The 22,628-nt window shown below is 39.6% G+C and overlaps 1 protein-coding gene and 1 long non-coding RNA gene across 9 annotated transcripts in view; one reads left to right on the top strand and one right to left on the bottom strand.

Moving 5' to 3' along the window:
* LOC123591451 overlaps nucleotides 1-11,259 on the top strand; it is a 95,023-nt gene extending 83,764 nt beyond the window's left edge. Inside the window, exon 5 of the long non-coding RNA XR_006709329.1 lies at nucleotides 9,361-11,259. This is a non-coding gene — a long non-coding RNA (uncharacterized LOC123591451). The remainder of the gene's footprint in view (nucleotides 1-9,360) is intronic.
* MPP7 (MAGUK p55 scaffold protein 7) overlaps nucleotides 1-22,628 on the bottom strand; it is a 210,276-nt gene that overhangs the window by 1,664 nt on the left and 185,984 nt on the right. For 7 of the 8 annotated variants that reach the window (XM_045465774.1, XM_045465777.1, XM_045465779.1 and 4 more), the window contains 3 exons: nucleotides 17,294-17,374; nucleotides 2,684-2,777; nucleotides 1,555-1,663 (listed from right to left, as the gene is read on the bottom strand). In XM_045465774.1, coding sequence (XP_045321730.1) covers nucleotides 1,555-1,663; nucleotides 2,684-2,777; nucleotides 17,294-17,374 — 284 coding nt within the window. The remainder of the gene's footprint in view (nucleotides 1-1,554; nucleotides 1,664-2,683; nucleotides 2,778-17,293; nucleotides 17,375-22,628) is intronic. The other variant, XM_045465776.1, reaches the window with a different exon arrangement.

Consider the following 22,628-nt stretch of genomic DNA (forward strand, 5'->3'; position numbering starts at 1 on the left):
TTTTCTTACATTTCTTCATAATGTCATGAGTGAATTTTACAGTCAAACTGAAGTTTCTTTCAAAGGAGAAAGAAATTATCTAATTCAGGCCAGTAGCTCTTTCAATATATTATTCAATTCGTTGTTGACAATAAATATTAATATCAATAAGTTATATATGAATATATGTTAATGATATTAATAAGTAATATTATAGAATGTTGAATAAATTATTAATGAATATCAGTATTAATGAATACCCCTGAAAAGATGTCGGAGCACAGAACTTGCCTTTTAAAATGTTTTGAAATGTCATAATACTGAACAGAAGCAGCTAAAAATATCATAAAACTGGTTTTTAAATCAAATACTTAAAGGATGCCATTGAGTTAAAAAGCTGTCTGCACATGAAAGTCTTCCAAACATCCCATGTAAGCCTTTTCCTGATCTCACACGAGTTCTCCTTTTGTCCTTTTGTCCTTCGGAGTGTCCTAAAAGGGCAAGCTTCCTGCTCTCCATGAAGCTTGTCAACACTTCCCCGTCAATATTTTATATTATTTACACTATGCTTCTGAGGACTCATCTGCAGTCAAGGGGGACTGGTAAAGGGGTGGGAGTTAAGGGATACTCTTGAGCCATAGTCAGAGCCTCCCTAGAATGTGAATACAAATCACAAACTCCCCTGAGGAGTTAGGCAGACAGGTTATGTGGGGTGGGGTTGGGGAGAGATGGGCTGTACGGCTGGTGAGGCTCTGTGGACATATTGCTGGAACCACACTGAGGGACTTGGACACAACCAGAGCCAGGGCTCCGGCAGAGAGGGGTTGTATAAGCAGAAGCATCCTATTCCTCACCGGCGCCCAAGTTAAGGAGTCAATCACCCTACTGATTCTTGGGACTCTTTTTACTTCAGACTCATCTTCCTGAAGAGAAGCCAAGGGCTTCTCTGGGTCATTATGGCTCTTGGAGGTTGTGCACCCTAAGGTGTATCCATCAGTGAAGTGAGAATCTGTGATCCCTGGGTAACAAGGAAGATGCTACGGGTTGGATCTCTGCTGGAGGATATGTGGTTCGACAAGAACCGAATGGCTTCATCCACTGGCACCCTCAGTCCAGAGTGTTCACAGGTGTTCCCAGGATGCCGGCAAAGATCTCCCTGACAGCTGCGAGCAGGGTCTCGTTCAGTATAATTCCTGTGAGACGCCCCACAGCTCTACGTGGGGGGCTTACACTTCTAGGACATGTACAGAGTCAAACTCAAAGAAAGAGGGCCAAGAACCAAAATGTCCATTGTAAAAATTACAAACACTTATAATAATACATGATACTTAAGAATACATTATACTTGGGGTGTGCCTGGGTGGCTCAGTCGGTTGAGCGTCTGCCTTCAGCTCAGGTCATGATCTCGCAGTTCATGAGTTCAAACCCTGCATCAGGCTCTGTGCTGACAGCTCAGAGCCTGGAGCCTGTTTCAGATTCTGTCTCTCTCCCTCTCAATCCACACCAGCCCCGCCCACCTCTCTCATGCTCTCTCTCTCAAAAATAAACATTAAAAACAGTTCGTTGTTCACTTACGTGAGGCTGCACGTCCAACAAACAAACTTTGTTTTTCGCCAGGACAGAACGAACTGAGTCAATACTTGTGCCGTAGTAATTGTTTTTATATTCCCCATATTCAATAAACCTGTAGGAAATCGGACATGTGTCAGAGCCATTTGCGAATTAATTATACACATAAGTGGAAAGACATAATTCATATATATAAACGATATTCTTGCTGAACATGTAATTTTCTTTTACTGTGTTCAATAAAATAAATAGGGCCAAGTACTCCAGAATGTCAATTTAAAAAAATCTTTTATTTTACATTTTCACATCAGTAACACTTGCTTGTATTACACTGAAACAGAAAAAAGTACTTTAGTCCACCAGTACTCTGTTTGCCATCACCTCTTTTTCAGAACTAATGCAATGCAATAAAACAGTGAATAAACCAAACAATAGAAACTACTGAAATTTCACCATGCGCTACGGAATAACCAAGCTCAGCTTTAGAACTACAGCAGGAACTGGTTGGTGGCTAATGGAACCAGGGCAGCCGATTATGTGCTATAAAAACACAATCGCCGTGCCAAACGTGGAAAAAAGCATTTTGATGTTTCAATAAAATCCCCAAATCCTACATTAAAACACACATTGCTCCCCAACACCCTCCATTATCCATGCTTAAGCAAATGGAAGACCTGGGGAGGTGGAGGAAGCCGAGCTGGCCAGGGGATTTAGTACAAGCAAGGCGATTAACATTATTTTAATTTTTTTTTTTTTTTTGAAGAGTCAGTGAGGGAGAGAAGTGTGTGTGGAGGAGAGTGTGGACGTAGGGATCTATGACATAGCTGTTAGTTTTCTGAAATAAAATTCTATTCACATATGTTAAGATTCAATTAGTTGAGGTCACAATAACATACTAGGAACATTCCCTCATTTTTCAAAATAATTCCTACACACTTAACTCACCACAAACACAGCAGCTCTAGGTTATTAAAAAATTACAGGTGAAGATTGGTAACGAGTGTTATCACCTTCTTATCAGTTTCAAATATTATAAAACCGAAAATATATTTCAAATGGCTCAGTTGCCTAAAACTGGACACGTAGGCACATGCTTAAAAACAATGGTTACACACAAAAAAAAACTTCCACATACTTGTTATTTTGTACATCTGTCTCAAACAAATGCTTGGAAATGAAAATATATTCCACACCGTCACTCTCCTGGCTTCTTCTTGCTCTGGTAGTGTCTGTGATTTAATTAAAAAGAGTTTACAAAAGTCTGTATCAACCATCCTGAGGAACATACTAAAAAAGAAATCATCATGTATTAAAAGTGCTTTTTCATAAACCAGACTTAAAAACTTACAAGAAAGCCAATTAGCCAATAAAGTGTCATTAATTCAGAATTTCCATCGATATAAAAACATATTGAAGATCGATTCAAAATTAAACTGCATCGTGTCTGTGCTATTCATTATCTTGAAGGTGCTCTAAATAAAAACAGTTATCTTAACCCTCGAGGAAAAACTCGTTTCTTTCGCAGATAATATGATTATCATATTTATTATCATATTCACTGAAGCAAGTCTAACGCCCACTAGGTTGTAAGGTAAACTCTGAAATGACTTTACTGTCTTCTACACACAGCAGATAGGGAGGATGCCATCAATAACTGAACGAAGTCAAAGATCTCCAGGTGCCATTCATTCCTCCTTTGCAAAAGTATAAACACCTTCTTAGAATACTACTGAACCCCCAAACATTCAGTAATTTTACCTATTTGCTACTAAATTATAATGGAGGAGAAAACACAAGGACTAATTTTAAAACGAGAACCAAACCTAAGGAGTTGCAGTGCCGATATGGCACGTGAAAGACTGACTACGGCCCATCTTTCCTACTGATTACAACTAAAAACTCTGCGCCCAAGACAAACTATCCGAGCACTTTTATTTATTTTTTATTATTATTTAAAAATGTTTATTCATTTTTGAGAGACAGAGACAGCCCACAAGTGGGACAGGGGCAGAGAGAGAGAAGGAGACACCGAATCCGAAGCAGGCTCCAGGCTCTGAGCTGTCAGCACAGAGTGCGACATGGGGCTCGAACCCCTGAACCATGAGTTGAGAACCCGAGCCGAAGTTGGATGCTTAACTGACTGAGCCACCCAGGCGCCCCCCGAGCACTTTTAAAATAAATAAAGCAGGTTGTGTCGGGAAATCAACAGGCGTGGGGCAGAGTTTTAACTTTTATTTCCTCTTTGTTTTGCCCTGAGGGTGGGAACAATCACAGAGCATCATGGTGTTATGTGTGACTAAATTGCAGTGTAGGAGCCCTTATTAAGAAAAAACAAAAAAGTCCTTAAAAACTGAAGTGTGTGGAGGTAATCCAGGAAGACTGGAGGAGATATTCTAATCCTGAGTAGGAAGGAATACTAGCTGAAGAAAAAACCCTGAGCTATACACATGCAGTTTGGACTCCAGCTAACATAGCAACATTTTACAACAGAGTTTAGGACACAGAAGTGTCAGCCTAACCCCTCAATAACAGCAGCACAGAACACATCCAAACCAACATAGAAAAGGCTTATTAGAAAACTGAGCTGTGAACTCTGTACACAAGTATCAGACTCCCCCGAACTACATGTGACAGAGATGACCCAAACCAGTGTAGCAAGAGGTTTAGAGAACTGAACTGAGATTTAAACCACAACTGACAATGAGACAGAACTTATAGTCTAAACATAAAATGGTTGATTACTTGCTAAAGTAAAAACATTCTCCAGAATGTTGATTCCCCTATATAGTCTGCTTGCTTTACTCATTTTCAAAGTGCTCAGACAGTTGTCCTGGGGCCAGAGTTTTTAGTTGTAATCAGCAGGAAGGATGGGCTGCTTGCCATATTCGCACTGCAACTCCTCAGGTTTTTTGTTTTTTTACATTTATTTATTTTGAGAGAGAGAGAGCATGTGAGCAGGAGAGGGGCAGAGAGAGAGGGAGAGAGAGAATCCAAAGCAGGCTCCGTGCTGTTAGTGCAGAGTTTGATGTGGGGGTCGATCGCATGAACCATGAGATCATGACCTGAGCTGAAATCAAGAGTCAGATGTTTGAGCCAACCAGGAGCCCATTTATTTCTAAAGTTAATCCTGTATTTTCTGTTCCATTATAAGCAGGACCTAGAGTTGATACAACATTGCATTCATAATATCCAGGATGCAATTAGGGGTGCCTGGGTGGCTCAGTCGGTTAAGTGTCAGACTTTGGTTCAGGTCATGATCTCGCAGTTCGTGAGTTCAAGCCCCGCATTGGGCTCTATGCTGACGGCTCAGAGCCTGGAGCCTGCCTCAGAATCTGTCTCTCTCTCTCTCTTTGCCCCTCCCCCAGTCACTCTCACTCTCTCTCTCTCCTCAAAAATAAAGATTAAAAAAACTTAAAAGAAATTATTCAACATAAAAAAAAAACACACATAAAATAGGACCAGTTCTCAAGGGGAAAATGATAGATGGCAACTCTGAATGAACAAGAAGTTAGGACTATCAAGCAAAGAATAAGGCAACTATTACAACTGTGTTTTATAAGGTAAAGGACAATACACCTGAAATGAACGAAGATATGCACTCTTAGAGAAATGGAAACTATAAAGAAGAACCAAGTGGAAATTTTGGAACTGAAATATACAATATCTAACAGAAACAAATCACCAAGTGGGCTCAGCAGCAGAATGGAGATGACAGAGAAAAAAAAACCAGTGAACTTGAAGTAGGTCAATAGAAATTATAAAATCTGAGCAACAAAGAAAAAAAGACTGAAAAGATATAAATGGAGCCCCAGGGACCTGTATAACGTATGTGTAATTCGGATGCCAGAAGGAGATGAAAAAGAGATTGAGGCCAAAAAAAATGTATTAGCCAAAAACTGCTAAAATTTGGTGAAGACATAATGTTTACAAATTCCCAAAGTTACAACAAATCTCAAATAGGATAAGTTCAGAGAAAAATCATGCCTAGACACTAAAACCAAAGTACTAACAGCCAAAGATACAGAAAAACATTTTGAAAGCATCTAGAAAATCCAATACAGTACATGTGAGGAATACTGATTCCAGATTTATTATATTATTATAAATCATAAAAACAAGAACTCAATGAAATAATATCTACACTTAAGGTACTGAAAGAAAAGAATTTCACCCAAAATATCCTTCAGGAGAAAAAGGCAAAATAAACACCTTGTTAGAAGAGAAACCAAGAAAATTTATCAGCAGATGTGTTCTAAAAGAATATTCAAGGAAGGTTTTAGGCTAAAAGGAAATGTTAAGAATGAAATCTATATCTTCAAGGAATGAAGAGCAACAGAAAGAATGAATAGAAATAGAAGTTTGCTTTTTTCCTCTTAAGTTCCTTAAAATACGTATTAAAATATATTTATATATGTATATATTATATATACATATACAACTGATTTAAAAGTTTTAATATTATCTGGTAGAGTTTCCAATGTATGCAAACATGATATATTTGTCAATTACCACAAAAAGGACTATATAATTGAAAGGTTTCTATATTTTATGTGAAATGGCATGAAGATAACTCCGAATGATTAGGTATAAGCATGTTGTAATCCCTACAGCAACCAGTAACAAGTAATACAAAGACATATAAGCAGAGAGCAAATAGGTAAACTGAAATGGAACGTTAAAAACCATTCTAATAATAATAATAATAATAATAATAATAATAATAAATAACAGTAGAAAAAAAATAAAAAGAAGGCAAAGGATAAACAGAAAAACAATAAAATAGTAGCTTAAATTTAATCATTTTCATAATTCGGGAAATGTTAATTGGTTTGTATACTCCAATCAAAAGGCAGAGATAGAAAGGGTGAAAAAGATCCTAGTACATGCTATCTATTAAGTCTATAAGAAAGACACATTAACTACAAAGACACAGATAAGTTGAAAGTGAACAGATGGAAGATAGTACATATACCATGTAAACAGTAAGCATAAGGCAGCTGAAGTGGCTACTTTAATACCAGATAAAAGAGATTCCAAGAAAAAGAGTATTACAAAATACTCTTTGTATAAAGAAGAACACTTCATAATGATAAAAGAGAAAATTATGAGAATTATAAATTTGTACACACATAACAAAACTTTAAAATACATGATGCAAAAAGTGGCTGAGTTAAATGAAGAAATGGCAATTTCACAACCAGAATAAGAGATTTTAATGCCTCTCAACAACTGATAGAACTAGACAAAATATCAGTAAGACACACGTGACCTAAACACTACCACCAACCTTTGGAGCCTAATTAATACCTATGTAACACTACATCCAATACATGCAGAATACACATTCTTTTCAGGTGTACATGATGCGTTTGTCGAAAGGAAGATCATATGCTGGGCCAATAAAAAGTCCCAACAAATTTAAAAGAACCCAAATCATAAAAGAGTAAATTCTCTAGCCATAACATAATTAAAAGCCAGTAATAAGATATCTAGGAAAATCTCAAATATCTGAAAATTAAATAACGCACTTCTAAATAAAGATTCAAAGATGAAATAATAAATATTGTGAAGGACATAACAAGGAATAATATACAACCTATTACAGTTACAGGATGGAACATGGTGCAAAGCAGGAAACTTATACCTTTAAATGCTTATATTAGAAAAGAAGATCTAAACTCTATGACTGAAAGTTCATCTTAAAATATGCTAGAAAGAGGGGCACCTCGGTGTCTCAGTAGGTAAAGCATCTGACTCTTGGTTTCAGCTCAGGTCATGAATCTCACTTTCATGAGTTCGAGCCCCACATCAGACTCTGCACTGACAGTACAGAGGTTGCTTGGGATCCTGTCTCTCCCTCTCTCTCTGCCCTGCCCCCACTCCTGCGGTCTCTCTCAAAATAAATAAATAAACTTTTAAGATGTTGCTACAAAGAAAACATCACAGTACACCCAAACCAAGGAGAAGAGAATAACAACAGAAATTAATACCAAAAAAAAGACAATAAAGAAAAACAACAAAATTTAAAAACCTAATTACAGTGATCAAGAAAAAGAGAACAGGGATGCCTGGGGGAATCAGTCTTTCTCTCATGTTTTCTCTCTCTTTCTCAACATAAATAAACAAAGATCTTTCTTTTAAAAAAAGAAAAACAAAGATCACCAATATAAAAAATGAAAAATGAGTTATTATCAGAGATCCTATGGACACTAAAAAGGATTAGAGAATATTACGCATTACTTTATGCCAACATATTTGACAATTTAGATGAAATAGATACATTTCTTGAAAAGTATAAAGAATCAAAATTGAAACAAGAGGAGGCAAAATATCTGAATAGCCTGTCAAATAAATCAAACTTATTTTTTAAAACCTTCCCCCAAAGAAAATTCCAGGCCTAGATGGCTAATGAAGTCTATCCACCATTTAAGAATGAAATAACACAAATCTTACATCAACATATTTCTGCATAAAGAGGAATCACTGCTTAATTCATTTTATGATATTAGTACAAACTAATTGCACAACCTATCAAAGACATTAGAAAACATTACAGACCAATCTCCATCAAAAGTTTAGATGCAAAAGTCCTCAACAAAATTATTAGCAAGTTAAATTCAGCAATATATTTTTTAAAAAGATAAGAGATCGTAACCAAGTAGAGTTTATCTCGATAATAAAAAGTTGGCTGAACATTTGGACATCAATGGAATTCACCATATTAACAGAATGAAGGATAATACATGATCCTTTCAATGTATCTAGAAAAATCAGAAAAAAATTCAGTGGCCATTCATGACAAAAAGCATCTGCAAACTAAGATTCACAGGGAGTGCCCTCAAATAAATAAAGGGCATTGATGAGTAAACATCACACTTAATGGTGAAAAAGGGAGTTGTTTTCCCTTGAGATCAGGAACAAGGCAAGTCTGCTAAGTAACAACGTAAAATATAACTTGAAATGGATCAAGACCTAAGTGTAAAATGTAAAATTATAAAACTTCTAGAAAAAGCAGAGTGTCTTTGTGACCCTGAGACATAAAAGATTTTTAGATAGAACATAAGCACAAAACATGATAAGTGAGACTTTGTCAAAATTAAAAACTTTTGGTCTTTGTAAAACACCAGTAGAAAATGAAAAGTTAACCCACAGACTGGAAGGAATATGTGTATAACTTATTTATCATATCAAGGACATGTATCCAGAATATATAAAGAATTCCCAAAACTCAATGAGACAATGCAATTTTTTACACGTCTATTTATTTCGAGAGAGCACACAAGCAGGGGAGGGGCAGAGAGAGAGAGAGAGAATCGCAAGCAGCCTCTGTGCTGTCAGTGCAGAGCCCAACGTGGGGCTGGATGTCATGAACTGTGAGATTGTGACCTCAGCTGAAATTAAGAGACTCACGCTTAACCGACTGAGGCCCTCTGACAATGCATTTTTTTTTTAAATGGCAAACTATTTGAATAGGCATTTTGCCAAAGGTGCATAAATGACTGGGTCCACAAAATGACACTCAATATCATTAGTTATCAATTAAATGCAAATTGAAGTACAATGAAATAGCACTACACACATACAAGCATACCTCGTTTTACTGTGCTTTATTTTGCTTCACAGATATTTTTTTTTTCTTTTAAACAAACTGAAGGTTTGTGGCAACCCTGTGTCAAGCATCAGCATCATTTTTCCAACAGCATTTGCTCACTTTGTGTCTCTGTCACATTTTGGTAATTCTCACAATATTTCCAACTTTTTCATTATTATATCTTTTATTGTAACCAGTGATCTTTGATGTTACTATTGCAGTCATTCTGGAGTGCCATGAACTGTGCCCACATAAGATGGTGAGCTTAATCAACAAACGGTGTGTGTGTTCTGGCTGCTCCACTGACTGCCCATTGCCTGATCTCTCCCCGTCTCCTCGGGCCTCCCTATTCCCTGAGACACAACAATATTGAAATTAGGCCAATGAATAACTCTACAATCGCCTCTAAGTGTTCAAGTGCAAGGAAGGGCTGTATGGCTCCCACTTTCAGTCAAAAGCTAGACACGATTAAGCCTAGGGAGGAAGGCATGTGGAAAGCTGAGACAGGCTGAAAGCTAGGCCTCTTGCACCGAACAGTCAAGTTGTGAATGCAAAAGAAAAATTCTTGAAGGAAATGAGAAGTGCTACTCCAGTGAATGCACGTGAATCGGCCTTATTGCTGACTTGGAGAGAAGAGCCAATCAGCCACAACAGTCCTGTAAGCCCAAGCCCGACTCCCTTCAATTCTATGAAGGCAGCGAGAGGGGAGGAAGCTGCAGAAGGAAAGTGTGAAGCCAGCAGAAGTTGTCCCTGACGTTTAAGGAAACAAGTCATCTCTGTCACAGAAAAGTGCAGGGTGAAGCAGCAGATGCTGATGTAGAAGCTGCAGCAAGTTACCCAGAAGACCCAGCTGAGATAGGTCATTAATGAAGGTGCCTACACCAAGTGGATTTTCACTGTAAATCAAACAGCCTTATACTGGAAGAAGGTGCCATCTAGGCTTTCACAGCTAGAGAGAAGTCAATGCCTGGCTCCGGAGCTCTAAAGGACAGTCTACCTCGTTAGGGATGAATGTCATTGATGGCTTTAAAGCTGAAGCCAATGTTCACTGGCTGTTCTGAAAATCCCAAAGCCCTTAAGAATTATGGAAAATGTACTCTGCCTCTGCTCTATAAATGGAACAACAAAGCCTGTTTATCAGCACCTCTGTTTCCAACATGGTTTACTGGATGCTTTAAGCCCACTGTTCAAAGCTAGTGCTCAGATTCATTCTGAAATACTACGAAAGCACCTTGTCACCAAGAGCTCGGATGGAGATGTAAAACGGGACTAATGTTGTTTTCAAGCCTGCTAACACAACATCCATTCTGCAGTCCATGGATCAAGGAGTAATTCTGACTTTCAATTCTTACTAAGAAGTACATTTTTGTAAGGCTATGGCTGCCATAGATAGTGACTTCTCTGACGGATTTGGGCAAAATAAGTTGAAAACTGAATTATGGAAAGATAACTTTCTGGAAAGAGTTCACACTAGATGCTGTTAAGAACATTTCTGATTCATGGGAAGAGATCAAAATATCAACATTAACAGTTTGGAAGAAGTGGATTCCAATACTCATGAATGACTTTGAGGGGTTCAAGCCTTGAGTGGAGAAAGTCACTGCAGCTGGGGTGTAAATAGCGGGAGAATTGGAATTAGAAGTGGAGCCTGAAGATGGGGCCGAATTGCTGCCACCTTGTGATCAAACTTTAATGGATGAGGAGTTGCTTCTTACGGATGAGCAAAGAAAGTGGTTCCTGGATCTGGAATCTACCCCTGTGAAGATGCTGTGAAGACTGTTGAAATGACAACAGAGGACTGAGAATACTACATACACTCAGCTGATAAAGCAGCACAGTATTTGAGAGGATCAAGTCCAGTTTGGGGAGAAGTTCTACTGTGGGTCAAATGCTATCGAACACCAACCACTGCATGCTACAGAGAAAGTGTTTGTGAAAGGAAGAGTCAATAATGTGGCAAACTTCACTGTTGTCTTATTTTAAGAAGTTGCCACAGCCACCCCTGCCTTCAGCAGCCACCAACCTCAGGGCAAAACCCTTCCCCCAGAAAAAAAAAATGACTTGCTGAAAGCTCAGAGGACAGTAGCATTTTTTTTAGCAATAAAGTATTTTAAAATTAAGATGTGTACTTTTTTTGGCCTTAATGCTACTGCACACTTAATAGATTACAGTATAATCATAAATTTTATTTTTTTAAGCATAACTTCTATATGTACTGAGAAACCAAAAAATTCATTTGACCCACTTCATTGCAATATTCACTTTATTGTGGTGGTCTGGAACTGACCCTGTAATCCCTCTGAGACATGTCTGTATCACACTGAGAAAAATTTAAAAGGTTGACTCTAATACCCTCCGGTTCTACCCACGTTGCTGCAAATGGAAGGATTTCATTCTTTCTCATTGCCAAGTAGTATTCCATTGTATATATAAACCATATTTTATTTAAGTGAAATAAGTCAGAGAAATACAGATATCCTATATTTTCACTCATATGTGGAATTTGAGAAACTTAACAGAAGACCACGGGGGAAGGGAATGGGAAAACATTGTTAAAAACAGAGAGGAAGGGAGGCAAACCATAAGAGACTCTTAAATACAGAGAAAAAACTGAGAGTTCATGGGGAGGGGTGGGGGAGAGGGGGAAATGGGTGATGGACATTGAGGAGGGTACTTGTTGCGACGAGCGCTGGGTGTTGTACGTAAGCGATGAGTCACGGGAATCTACCCCCGAAACCAAGAGCACATGGCATAGACTGTATGTTAGCCAACTTGACACTATATATAAATAATAAATCAAAATAAATTAAAAAATAAAAGGCTGACAATACAAAGTGTTGGCAAAGATGTAGAACAACTAGATCTGGCATACACTGCCAGGGTTGTAAAATGGTATAACCACTTCAGAAATGGTTTGGTGAGGTCTTACAAAATTACCTATGTCCCAGCCATTCTACTCCTACTTATTTACCCAACAAAAACAAAAACATATATTCATCAAAATATCTAGCTTATAGGTTTATTTGTAATAACCCAAAACGGGGGGAACCCCCAAGTATCCATTAAAAGGTGAATGGATGGATCAACAAATTATAGTATTTCCATACAATGGAATACCACTCAGCAATGAAAAGGGATGTATTACTAATCTATGAAACAACCTTGGTGAATCTCAAACTCATGCTGGGTGAAATAAACTAACCCCTGCCCCCAAAGAAAATTGGGAACAATGTATAATTTCATTTATATAAAGTGCTAGATGAGTTAAACTAATCTATAGTTTCGGAATGTAGATCTGTGGTTGCCTAAGGCCAGGAGTAGAAGGATAGATTACGAAAGGCACGGGCAGATTTTTTGAGGAGACGGTAATATGCATTATGTTGATTGTGATGATGATTTCATACGTGTATATGTATGTTAAAACAGATCTAACTGTACCTTTTAAATATATGCAGCTTATCTATTTCAATTATATCCCAATAATATGTAAAAGGAAAACTGCAGAAAGGGGGGAAAAAGTAACCTAATACAAAAAGTAATTGATTTAAATTGAACTTAAATTTAAATTATATCCAAAATTTTAATTAACTTCTATTTAGTTAAAAGCATATTTTAATACAACATTCAGATCTTCTAAAACAGTTTTTCGTATTTCTACTGGTAAAGCACCAAGAAATTGTGCTATTCATTATGAAATGTCGCACCTTCTGCAGGAACAGCATGTAATACTAATAAATTTAATTCTTGTCATAAAAGCTAAGAATGAATTTCATGACAAATTCACTCTATTAAAGTGTAAATAACATAATACGCATCCACAAGTACGAAAGATCTTAAAAGTAGTATGATCCTCTGCTTTGGAATCTAGGGTTAATATGCATTTGTCATTTCAACAATTTAGTTGTTGTCTGCTGGCGTTCCTTTGGCAAATAGTAAGCTTCGTAAGAATGTACTGTTGAAAATCAAAACTGAGAATTTTATGTGCATTAATTTGCTTCTGGTGAACTGAGAAAAGGTTACCTTTGTTCAATTGTCACGGCAGAACACTCTGAAAATGTAGAACATACAGTGTTAAGGGTCACTGCCCTGACACATGGAGTCCCCTTGGGAGGGTTAAAAGTATTATTTAGAACTACCTCAAGTGAACAAGACATTTATGACACTGCCAAACACAGTTAAAAGTGAATGTACCTACAAAGTGCTTATCACCATCACCCCAAATTATCCAAGCCTGATGTAATTTTACTGTTGAAGAGTTTTATTGCTAATTGCAGTGAGGGATCATGGGAAATCTCACAAACTCATTAACGGTGAGGAATCCTGCAGAAGGGATCTGGAAGTTCTTAAGGGCAGAGAATTCAAAGGGAAAGATGGACACATTAACTATAATGCAGGCCACCACCTCACCATCGCTCACTTGTCAGAGTACTGTGTTCACCGTCAGACAAACATCAAACACATACGCGACAAACTCCACCTTCTTCCCCTGCTTCCCACAAAATTCACAAATAACTGCCATAATGAGATAAGAAAAAAAAATTTTTTTGAATTGGTACCCTAGTTTACATATATATATTAGAAATCTCAACTGAGGTTTTCTATAGACAAAGAAGTGTTACAGAACATGAGTCCTTTGAAACCTATGAAAACACATAACTGTGATATATGCCTTCACGAGAAACCACAAAGTGATTAACAGGTGTGGTTGACTGTGAGTGCCCAAAATTCCAGACTGTAAAGACTTGGGAATTCATCAAGAATTTGACATTTACTGCAATACTTTTTGTTAACTGCTTTATTTTAATTTACTGAGACAGCCTTTTGAAAGCCTGGTTATATTAATAGTCATTTAAATTTGTTGATGATAACCTAGAGCCTTAAAACAGTGTTGGTGCTGCTCACTGAGAATGAAATTTCCCACAGAGAAGCAAGACAGCAGAAAACAGGTCTCGGCCACCACTTTCTTTAAAAGCAACTTTCAATGTTTAATGTGGCAACATAGATATTTTTTAAAGATCGTATAATTTGTTCTGCCATTTTAGCCCAAGAGTGATAGTGCTTACCTCATTTAGCATCCTTTTAAATAATTTTTTTAATTGCAATAATTACAGATTCACAATAAGTTGCAAAAATAGTACAGAGCGGATTCTGTGTAACTATCATTCAACTTTCTCCAATGAAGGAAAGTGTTCATCTTCCATAACTGTAGCGCAGTCAAGACCGGAAAATGGACCTCAGCAAACCACAGTGAGCTAAACTACCAAGTATTTCTTTTTAACACTGAAAAACCTGAAGTATGCTCAACAGAAAAGTTCACATGTAAGCTTAACGAATTTCCACAGAATGAAAATACCCAGGTAAGAAGCACCCACCAGGGAACAGAAGATTTCCAGCACTGCACAATCACCCTTCCGATCCACCTCCTCAAGACATCTAACAGCACACGTTAGCATTGCTTTTATTGTATTTATACAAACGGAGTTATATTGCATATTCTCTTTTGTGTCTGCCTTTCACTGTACACGTTTGGTGGACTCATTCCCAATGCTGCGCGGAGCAGCAGATTGGGCATTACAGTCTTCTGTCGTGTGAACATGCCATTATGTCCCTTATCCGATCTACCACTGATGGGCATTTGGGTCCTTTCCAGTTTGGGGCTCTTAGGAATAATGTTTCCAAAACCATTCGAGTGCACGTTGTGTGCATCTCTGTTGGCTGTGTACTAGGAGTGGAATCGTGAGGTCATGGGGTATGTATTTGCTCAGCTCTAGTAGATAGTATCACTTAGTTTTCCAAAGTGGATGAATTAATTTGCACTCCCACCAACACCAGCAATGTGTGAGAGTTCCAATGCTCTACATCTTTTTCAACCTACCCATTCTGGTGGATATTTAGTACATTTGGGGGAAAAGATTTATAGAGTTAAACATCGAATAGAATACTGGTGGAATAATCAGAGCAATAATTTTTCTCCAAATACTCAAGACTCTACCTAGAATATTTGACAAAGCAAAACAATCTGAAATTCCAAACTTGTTCTTAAAATATATTCTTCTTTAATTAATTAAATCATCCCGAGCTGATGCTATGGCTGTTATTTTCCAAACATGTCTGGTATTATGAGTCACTTGGGATATATAAATACAGACTTTCAGGCATTCTGTCAGATTTCCTGAAGGAGGATTTCTTTGGAAAGGCCTTGGAATCTTTTCATATGAAGCCCAAGAGGTTTTTATTATCAGCCAAGTCTGGAAAACACTGCTCCATGGGAATCTTCTGACATTAACACCTGTTTAAAAGTGAATCTGAGTGGAAAATTACTACTTTGGGGATTTCTTTGGAGAGTTCCAGCCCCAGAACCTTCTGGATGTTCTCAATTTCTGCAACAACTTTAGAGGCAGATATTATTTGAATTGTTGGATAAATTGAGGCCAAAGTACATTGCCCCAGGTCCTTGAGTAACACCAAAATTATCATAAAGCCCTATGTGTGATCAACAGCCTTATTGGTATTTAGCATCTTCCGAATACGTGGATTTTTATTATTAACTGTGCTGCAATAAAGAGAATCTGTAGTTGGAAAAGACTGTGTAGTATCGTATATGGGAGGAAGACTGTGAAGACTGGAATCAGAAAACCTGGTTTCGAGTGCGGGTGCAACTACTGTGTGTGGAACTCTGAGTAGGCAATGGATCCTTGCTCCCTCTTTCCTCCTCTGTGGCATGCAGATGTCGCCCCGTTGTTCGGACATTGAAATAAATTCAGACAATTAAAGATGAATACACAGTAGGAAGTTAATACATGCGTTTTTTTCCCCCTTCATAATCTGTTTTTTCCATCCTCTAGGTTCTTTGTAACTGCTCACCTGTAAGACTGGCCAATAGTTTTGTAAAATTTTCTAATTACCTGTATATTGCAATTCAGCTTTGTAAGAGAAGTGAATAATTAAAGTTAAAAAAGAGAGAGAGAGAGAGAGAGAAACAATTTAATTCCACATTTCCACATTTTCCTTTACTTTCATCTCTGTTGGTGGAAACCAGCGGTCCTATAACGTATGGCTGAAAACGATTACAAACAATAATTTGGAAAAATGCAGTAACAAGGAGTAACTTGAGGTAATAGAAAACTATAATTTTAAAATAAAGCCCAACTCTTCTCAAACTAGAGAACATTGCTCATTGCTAAGGGCACTATACAAACAGTTGTTTTTGTTTTGTTTTGTTGTTAACAGTACTAAAACCACTTGAAAAAGCCAACGTTTCAATTTCGTCTTTTAGAAGGCTTTCTAACATCAACATATTAAGCACTCAAATGGCATTTATTCTGGAGATCAAAATGCTTCCAGCATCGCATTTCACTTGTAAGAAAGCCTATGAAAACCTCTTTTATAAAAATAGGTCTAATTCTGTATACTGAAAAGAAGCCTACCATATTTGGATTATATGGCCATGAAAGGCCCATTTAACACGATCTGCCAATTACTACATATAAAAAGTCATTAAGAAAGGCTTATATTAGAAGAGGCCTCCTTCAGCTCTCTGTGGTTTGGTCCTTCTGATCTTAAACCTGGTGAAAAACTCTGGAAAATATTAGCACTTATTTTAGGAAGTAGAATAGACTTTTACATAGAAGAAAATTTGTAAATAATAGTGTCATGTGTATTAAAATTCACCATAAAAACTGAGAGTAGAGGGGCGCCTGGGTGGCTCGGTTGCTTGAGTGTCCAATTCTTGGTTTCGGCTCACGTCATTATCTCACGGTTCATGAGATCGAGCCCCGTGTGGGACTCCGTGCTGACAGCACGGAGCCCGCTTGGGATTCTCTCTCTCCCTTTTTCTCTTCCTTTCTCTCTCTCTCTCAGAATAAATAAATAAGCTTAAAAAAGAAATATTAAAGAAAAAAACTAAGAATAGAGAAGAAGTTGTAAATTAACAAATACCCTGCCAATGATGTCTGCACTCTGGGGCAATCCCTGAACTCCTGTGCCTCAGTTTCCTCCACCAAAAAATGTGGAGAATGTCGCTGCATACTTGCTAGGTCTGCTGTGAGTCCAGATGCTGACCGCTTAGAACCATGTTGGGTGCCACCCATGCCACCTAAGTGCCCAGTCATCATCAGTGCAGCGGTTAGCAGCATTGGGGAGCAGGGAACTTACGGGGCACTGTCACACCGTAGTGTTGTGTGTCACTGATGAGCAGTTTTCGTTTCAGTTCATTCAAACCTACTCCTACGGGACCTGAAAAATAGGATAATATAAATGATTACAGAAAACTCTGTTTAAGCAGGTCTATCACTGAACATGAGTCCGTGACTGACAGACTGAGAACACGTATCCAACTTTGCATCCCGAATAAAGAGATTATCTCTAATCAAGTTGTACATAAGAAAAAGCTACTAGTTCATTTGCTGCTTTTTTACTTTGAAAATTTAAACCCCTACCTTTCCATTAAAAAGATCAGAACTAATTTGTTTTAAAGGAAACATACCCAAGAGCTTGAGTAGATCACCAAGAGATGATATCCAGAAGAGTCTAAAATATATGCCTGCCTGAGAAAGTGGACGTGTGCACTCCAGGCATCAATCATTTCAATATGAAATGTTTTTAGAGCTTAATAAAATAACATCTTGGAACATTAATTTTATTGTAGCTACAACTCTAATGATGCACTTTATTTTTTTTATACTTACGCATTTATTTTTTTGAGAGAGAGTGCTCACATGAGCAGGGGGAGGGCAGAGAGAAAGAGAGAGGAACAGGGAGAATCTCAAGCAGGCTCCATGTCCAAAACAGAGTCCAACTCAGGGCTCGATTAGACAACTGCGAGATCATGACCTGAGCCAAAATTAAGAGCAGGACCCTTAACCAATGGAGCCACCCAGGCACCTCTAATGATGCATTTTAAATGTGCAAAGCCATCAGCCACATTTACGTCGCTCGAGATAATCTTCTCACGCTATGTTTTTAGTTGGTCCTTAAGCATTTGAAAACTTGCACTGGCCTCGCATGCTTAAATCCACCAGTGCATGCATAGTAAACACCACAATGGACAGGGAGCGGATAGTAAATACTGTGGAGCATAAAAGTGACTTCCGCCTTCAAAGAAAGTAATTAGGTTGAAAGATCCACACAAAATGATTAAGAGACGACGCAAAACACAGCAGTTTCAAACAGGAATCTGAACACAGGTCAGAAGGCCACAAGCCCCCGACGACAAGTGCCTCGCAGTCTGCCATCAGGCTCCATTCAGTGATGGTGTTTGTGCTGGACACAACACAGGCTGGGGGCCCAGATGGACCCGACTCAGGTTCCCTTTTTCACTATTCCTCCCCTGCTGATACTGGGTGAATACGTGTGCCCCTTCAACTCCACATGTTGGACTCCTAAAGCCCAAGGTGTTAAGAGGTGAGGATTTTAGGAGGTGCTAAGGTCAGGAGAGTGGAGCCCAGGAAGGGATTAGCACTCTTACAAAAGAGACTCCACAGAGCTCCCTCCCCTCCAGCACGTGAGGACGCAGCCAGATGCATGTGACCGGGAAGAGGGCCCTCACCCCGCAGTGCCAGCACCCTGGATCTCCAACTCACAGCCTCCAGAACCGTAAGAAGTCAATTCCTGTTATTCGTGGGCCACCCAGTCTGTGGCGGGTTATTACCGTGGCCTGAGAGGACATCATCTCTGAGGCTTAGTCTTTGAGCCTTGATTAGACCTCAAGCTACTGAAAGTTATCCTACTGCCCCTTTGGAGGAATTAAGTGAATAACTTCTGTATAGCACCTGGCACACAATCCAGGGACCCGTGTTCATTCCCTCACCCACTTCCTCTCCTGAGCTTTGAAAAGAACAAGGTTTTATGCCGGACAATGAAGGACATACAGGTGGACACAGAAGAGCACAGTGCACATCCTGGGTGGAGGGAAAAGTGCGAACGAAGAGGAAGAGGCCAGACCTGGGGGCTGTGCCTTCCTTGGTCTACCACTACTTTGCAGGGCCCTCGCCTGGATCAGGAGACCTGTCCCCCTGTGTCCACTCATCAGCACCTTCTGTCTTTCCAGGAACTGCTGTCAAGTCCCAATTCCCTGGCACTCAGCTCTCCCTTTTTATAATAAATACTCTGTAACATCCCATTTATACCGTGAAATGGAATTCAGAACTAATGTAACTTACCGGTACATATAATTCTTCCCTCCAAGTTAATCAAATGGACTAACTGGGGCACCTGTGTGGCTCAGTGGTTTGAGCATCTGACTCTTGATTTTGGCTCAGGTCGTGATCTTAAGGTTCGTGAGCTTGAGCCCAGAGTTGGGCTCTGTGCTGACAGCACGGAGCCTGCTTGGGATTCTCTCTCTCCCTCTCTCTCTCTGCCCCTCCCCTACTTGCGTGAGTGCTTTCTCTCTCTCAAAATAATAACCTTTAAAAAGAGTACTTACAATAAAAAAAAATTGTGTTTCAATATGTAAATGCTTAGACATGACTAGAAAACCTATTAAACTCAGATGTTTGTACTTACCAATAATAAGGTTGGATTTAAGAGTAATAAGATAAGGAACCATTCTGTACAGGAAAGTACAGGAAACTGGAAGCCCAAAGGTGCAGAAAAACAGGAGAATAAAGACAAGAAACTGGATAGAAAGGACAGGTGAAACTCTTTGGAATATGGTAAGGAATGGGGTAACAGCCTTAATTGAACTAGAGATAATTTGACAAGACTATCAAAGTGCAGAAAACGGTACTTTTGCAAATGATCTTCACTTTACATATAAGTGTAGCATAAAAGTAATTCCCTGTGGGATGGGACAGTGCTTCACTGTCTCAGAAGGCAGACCTCTCGAAACTCGACCATATGTTCTGATCTATTCAGTGCCTGAATGTCTACTATAACATTGGAGAGAGGCACGTGGGACGCAGGTCAGACCTGAGTTCTGTAGAAATGTCACGTCTACATTCCTGGCCCCCTAGCCATTCTGACTTTAAAAAGGAGTAAATGTCTACATGCTCTCCAGTGCAGTGCTGCCCCTATCGAGGACCCTTACTCTGGGACGTCAGCCTCTGGCCCTTGTCATTTGCTGTGCCTCAGTTCCTGCCAGCTCCTTGGGTAACGTTGGCATCCACATGAACCCCTGTCAAAAGACCAGCATCTAACATCCCTGACTCTGCGTCTAGAGGGATCTTCTTCTCTATTCCACTTCGACCCTTTACTGGAAAGACCTCGACTCTGCCATCACTATTCACTCTTCATCACTATATTTCACTACTGAAATACTAAATTCACACTTTTCCAATAGGACTCCGATCTCGGATCCCTTGGGATCTCTCCCTCGGTCATCCTGCCACACCTACAGTCATGGGGACCTCTAATTACATTTCTTTCCTTTTTATCCAGCAGCTCTTCATGGCTTCACTTCCATGGGCCTCATGTCTTCTATTATACACTGTCCTTCTATCAAATCTCTTATACACTGTCCTTCTATCAAATCTCTTATACACTGTCCTTCTATCGCACTTCCCAAGGAGACCTCCAGTCTCAGACCAAACCAGTGGCCCCTCCACGCATCCACACTTAGGCAACGAGTACTGAAAACCCACACCGTCCTGGAGCAGTCATGCTGTCCACTCCTGCTCTCCACACACAAACTAAGACTTCCATTATTCTGTGTTCTCCTACCCACCGTATTTCTTACATCCCCACAATGGTCACTGCAATCCTCCGTTCTCTGTGGTCACACGTGGGAGCCTCCTGCTCTCCCAATGCTCCCTATCATCAAATAATCGCCAAAGGCTGTCAATTTACCTCCCAACTAGCCTTCAGAGCCACAATCTGAATTTCCACTGTCACACTAGTCCAGCGTACCACCACGTTCACCTCCTCTTCTGGACCAGCCTCCTTGGCTGCCCCACCCCTGCTCATCAGCCACTCTAACCCACCGTCACCAGCAGCCAGAGGTCCTTCCAAGGAGCTATTCTGATCCTGTCTCTCCCTTAACATTCTTAGAAATGTAGTTTCCAGTGGCTCTTCTGAAAAAGATTAAAACCTTCACATGGGTTACAAGACTCCACATTGACCTGGTCCCCACCTCCTCCTTCTGTCTCAAAGCATCTGCTCAACCCCCTCCTTCATCTGGAGTCCCAGGGAGTTCTGATATGTCAGAGCTTGGCTCAAACATATCTTTCTCAAGCAAGTCTGCAAGTCTGTCCTGACCCTTTCGACCATGTTTGTCATTTTTAACTCTTCAGAACATCCTGTATACCTTCCTACTACTTAAAAGTCATAATTCAACAACTGGGTAATACATTGCTTCATGGCCTGTCTATCCCACCAGACAGATTCCATGAGAGCAGGAATCACTCCATGAGAGCAGGTCACTTGTCTTTCCCCAAAAGCAATTAAAATCTCAGTAAAAATCTGTGGAGCGAATGCAACTTCTAGTGACACCCTCATTACCTTAAGCTCACTGGAAGACCTCATCTACTCTGGGAACACAGAAGCCAACAAGTGGATAGGTCTTTGAAGCCCTTTCTATAAACGTATATGTCTAAATCCATCTAGACCATCACCCTCTGAACAGTCACACACTCCTACACCTGCTCTTTCTGAATCTTCACCTCTTGTGGCTCCATCAACACTTAAAACTAGTAAATTCTCTCCTACCTTAAAAAAACAACAAACTTCCCCTAACCTTAAGCTGTCCCTCTGCCACTGCTCGGTCCTGTCTCTGCCACCCTGGCTTAGGCTCCTGTCATGTGTCACCTGCATCTCTTCACTCTGCCTCCAGTGCATACAGAATCAAATATCAATTCCTTGACAAGTTTTTTTTTTTTTAATGTTTATTTATTTTTGAGAGAGACAGAATGCGAGTGGGTTAGGGGCAGAGAGAGAGGGAGACCATCTGAAGCAGGCTCCAGGCTTTGCACTGTCAGCACAGAGCCCGATGTGGGGCTCAAACTCACGAACCATGAGATCATGACCTGAGCTGAAGTCGGACGCTCAACCGACCGAGCCACCCAGGCGCCCCCTTGACAAGTTTATATATAGATTGCATGTTGTGAGCTATATTTCTATTTCTAATTTTCATTCATTTTTTAATGTTTATTTTTTAATGTTTATATTTTAATGTTTATTTTTTTTTTAGAGACAGAGACAGAGAGAATGAGCAGGGGAGGGGTAGAGAGAGGGGGAGACAAAGAATCTGAAGCAGACTCCAGGCTCTGAGCTCTCAGCACAGAACCCAACATGGGGCTCGAACTCAGGAACTGTGAGATCATGACCTGAGCCGAAGTCAGAGGCTTAACGGACTGAGCCACCCAGGCACCCGTTTATTTACTTTTGAGAGAGACAAAGCATGAGCTGAGCAGAGGAGGGGCAGGGAGACAGACAGGGAAACACAGAATCTGAAGCAGGCTCCAGGCTCTAAGCTGTCAGCACAGAGCCAGACGTGGGGCTCGATCCCATGAACTGTGAGATCACGACCTCAGCCAAAGTCGGATGCTCAACCGAC

The sequence above is a fragment of the Leopardus geoffroyi genome, chromosome B4 (assembly GCF_018350155.1).
Source record: "Leopardus geoffroyi isolate Oge1 chromosome B4, O.geoffroyi_Oge1_pat1.0, whole genome shotgun sequence".
In the NCBI taxonomy this organism is placed as follows: domain Eukaryota; kingdom Metazoa; phylum Chordata; class Mammalia; order Carnivora; family Felidae; genus Leopardus; species Leopardus geoffroyi.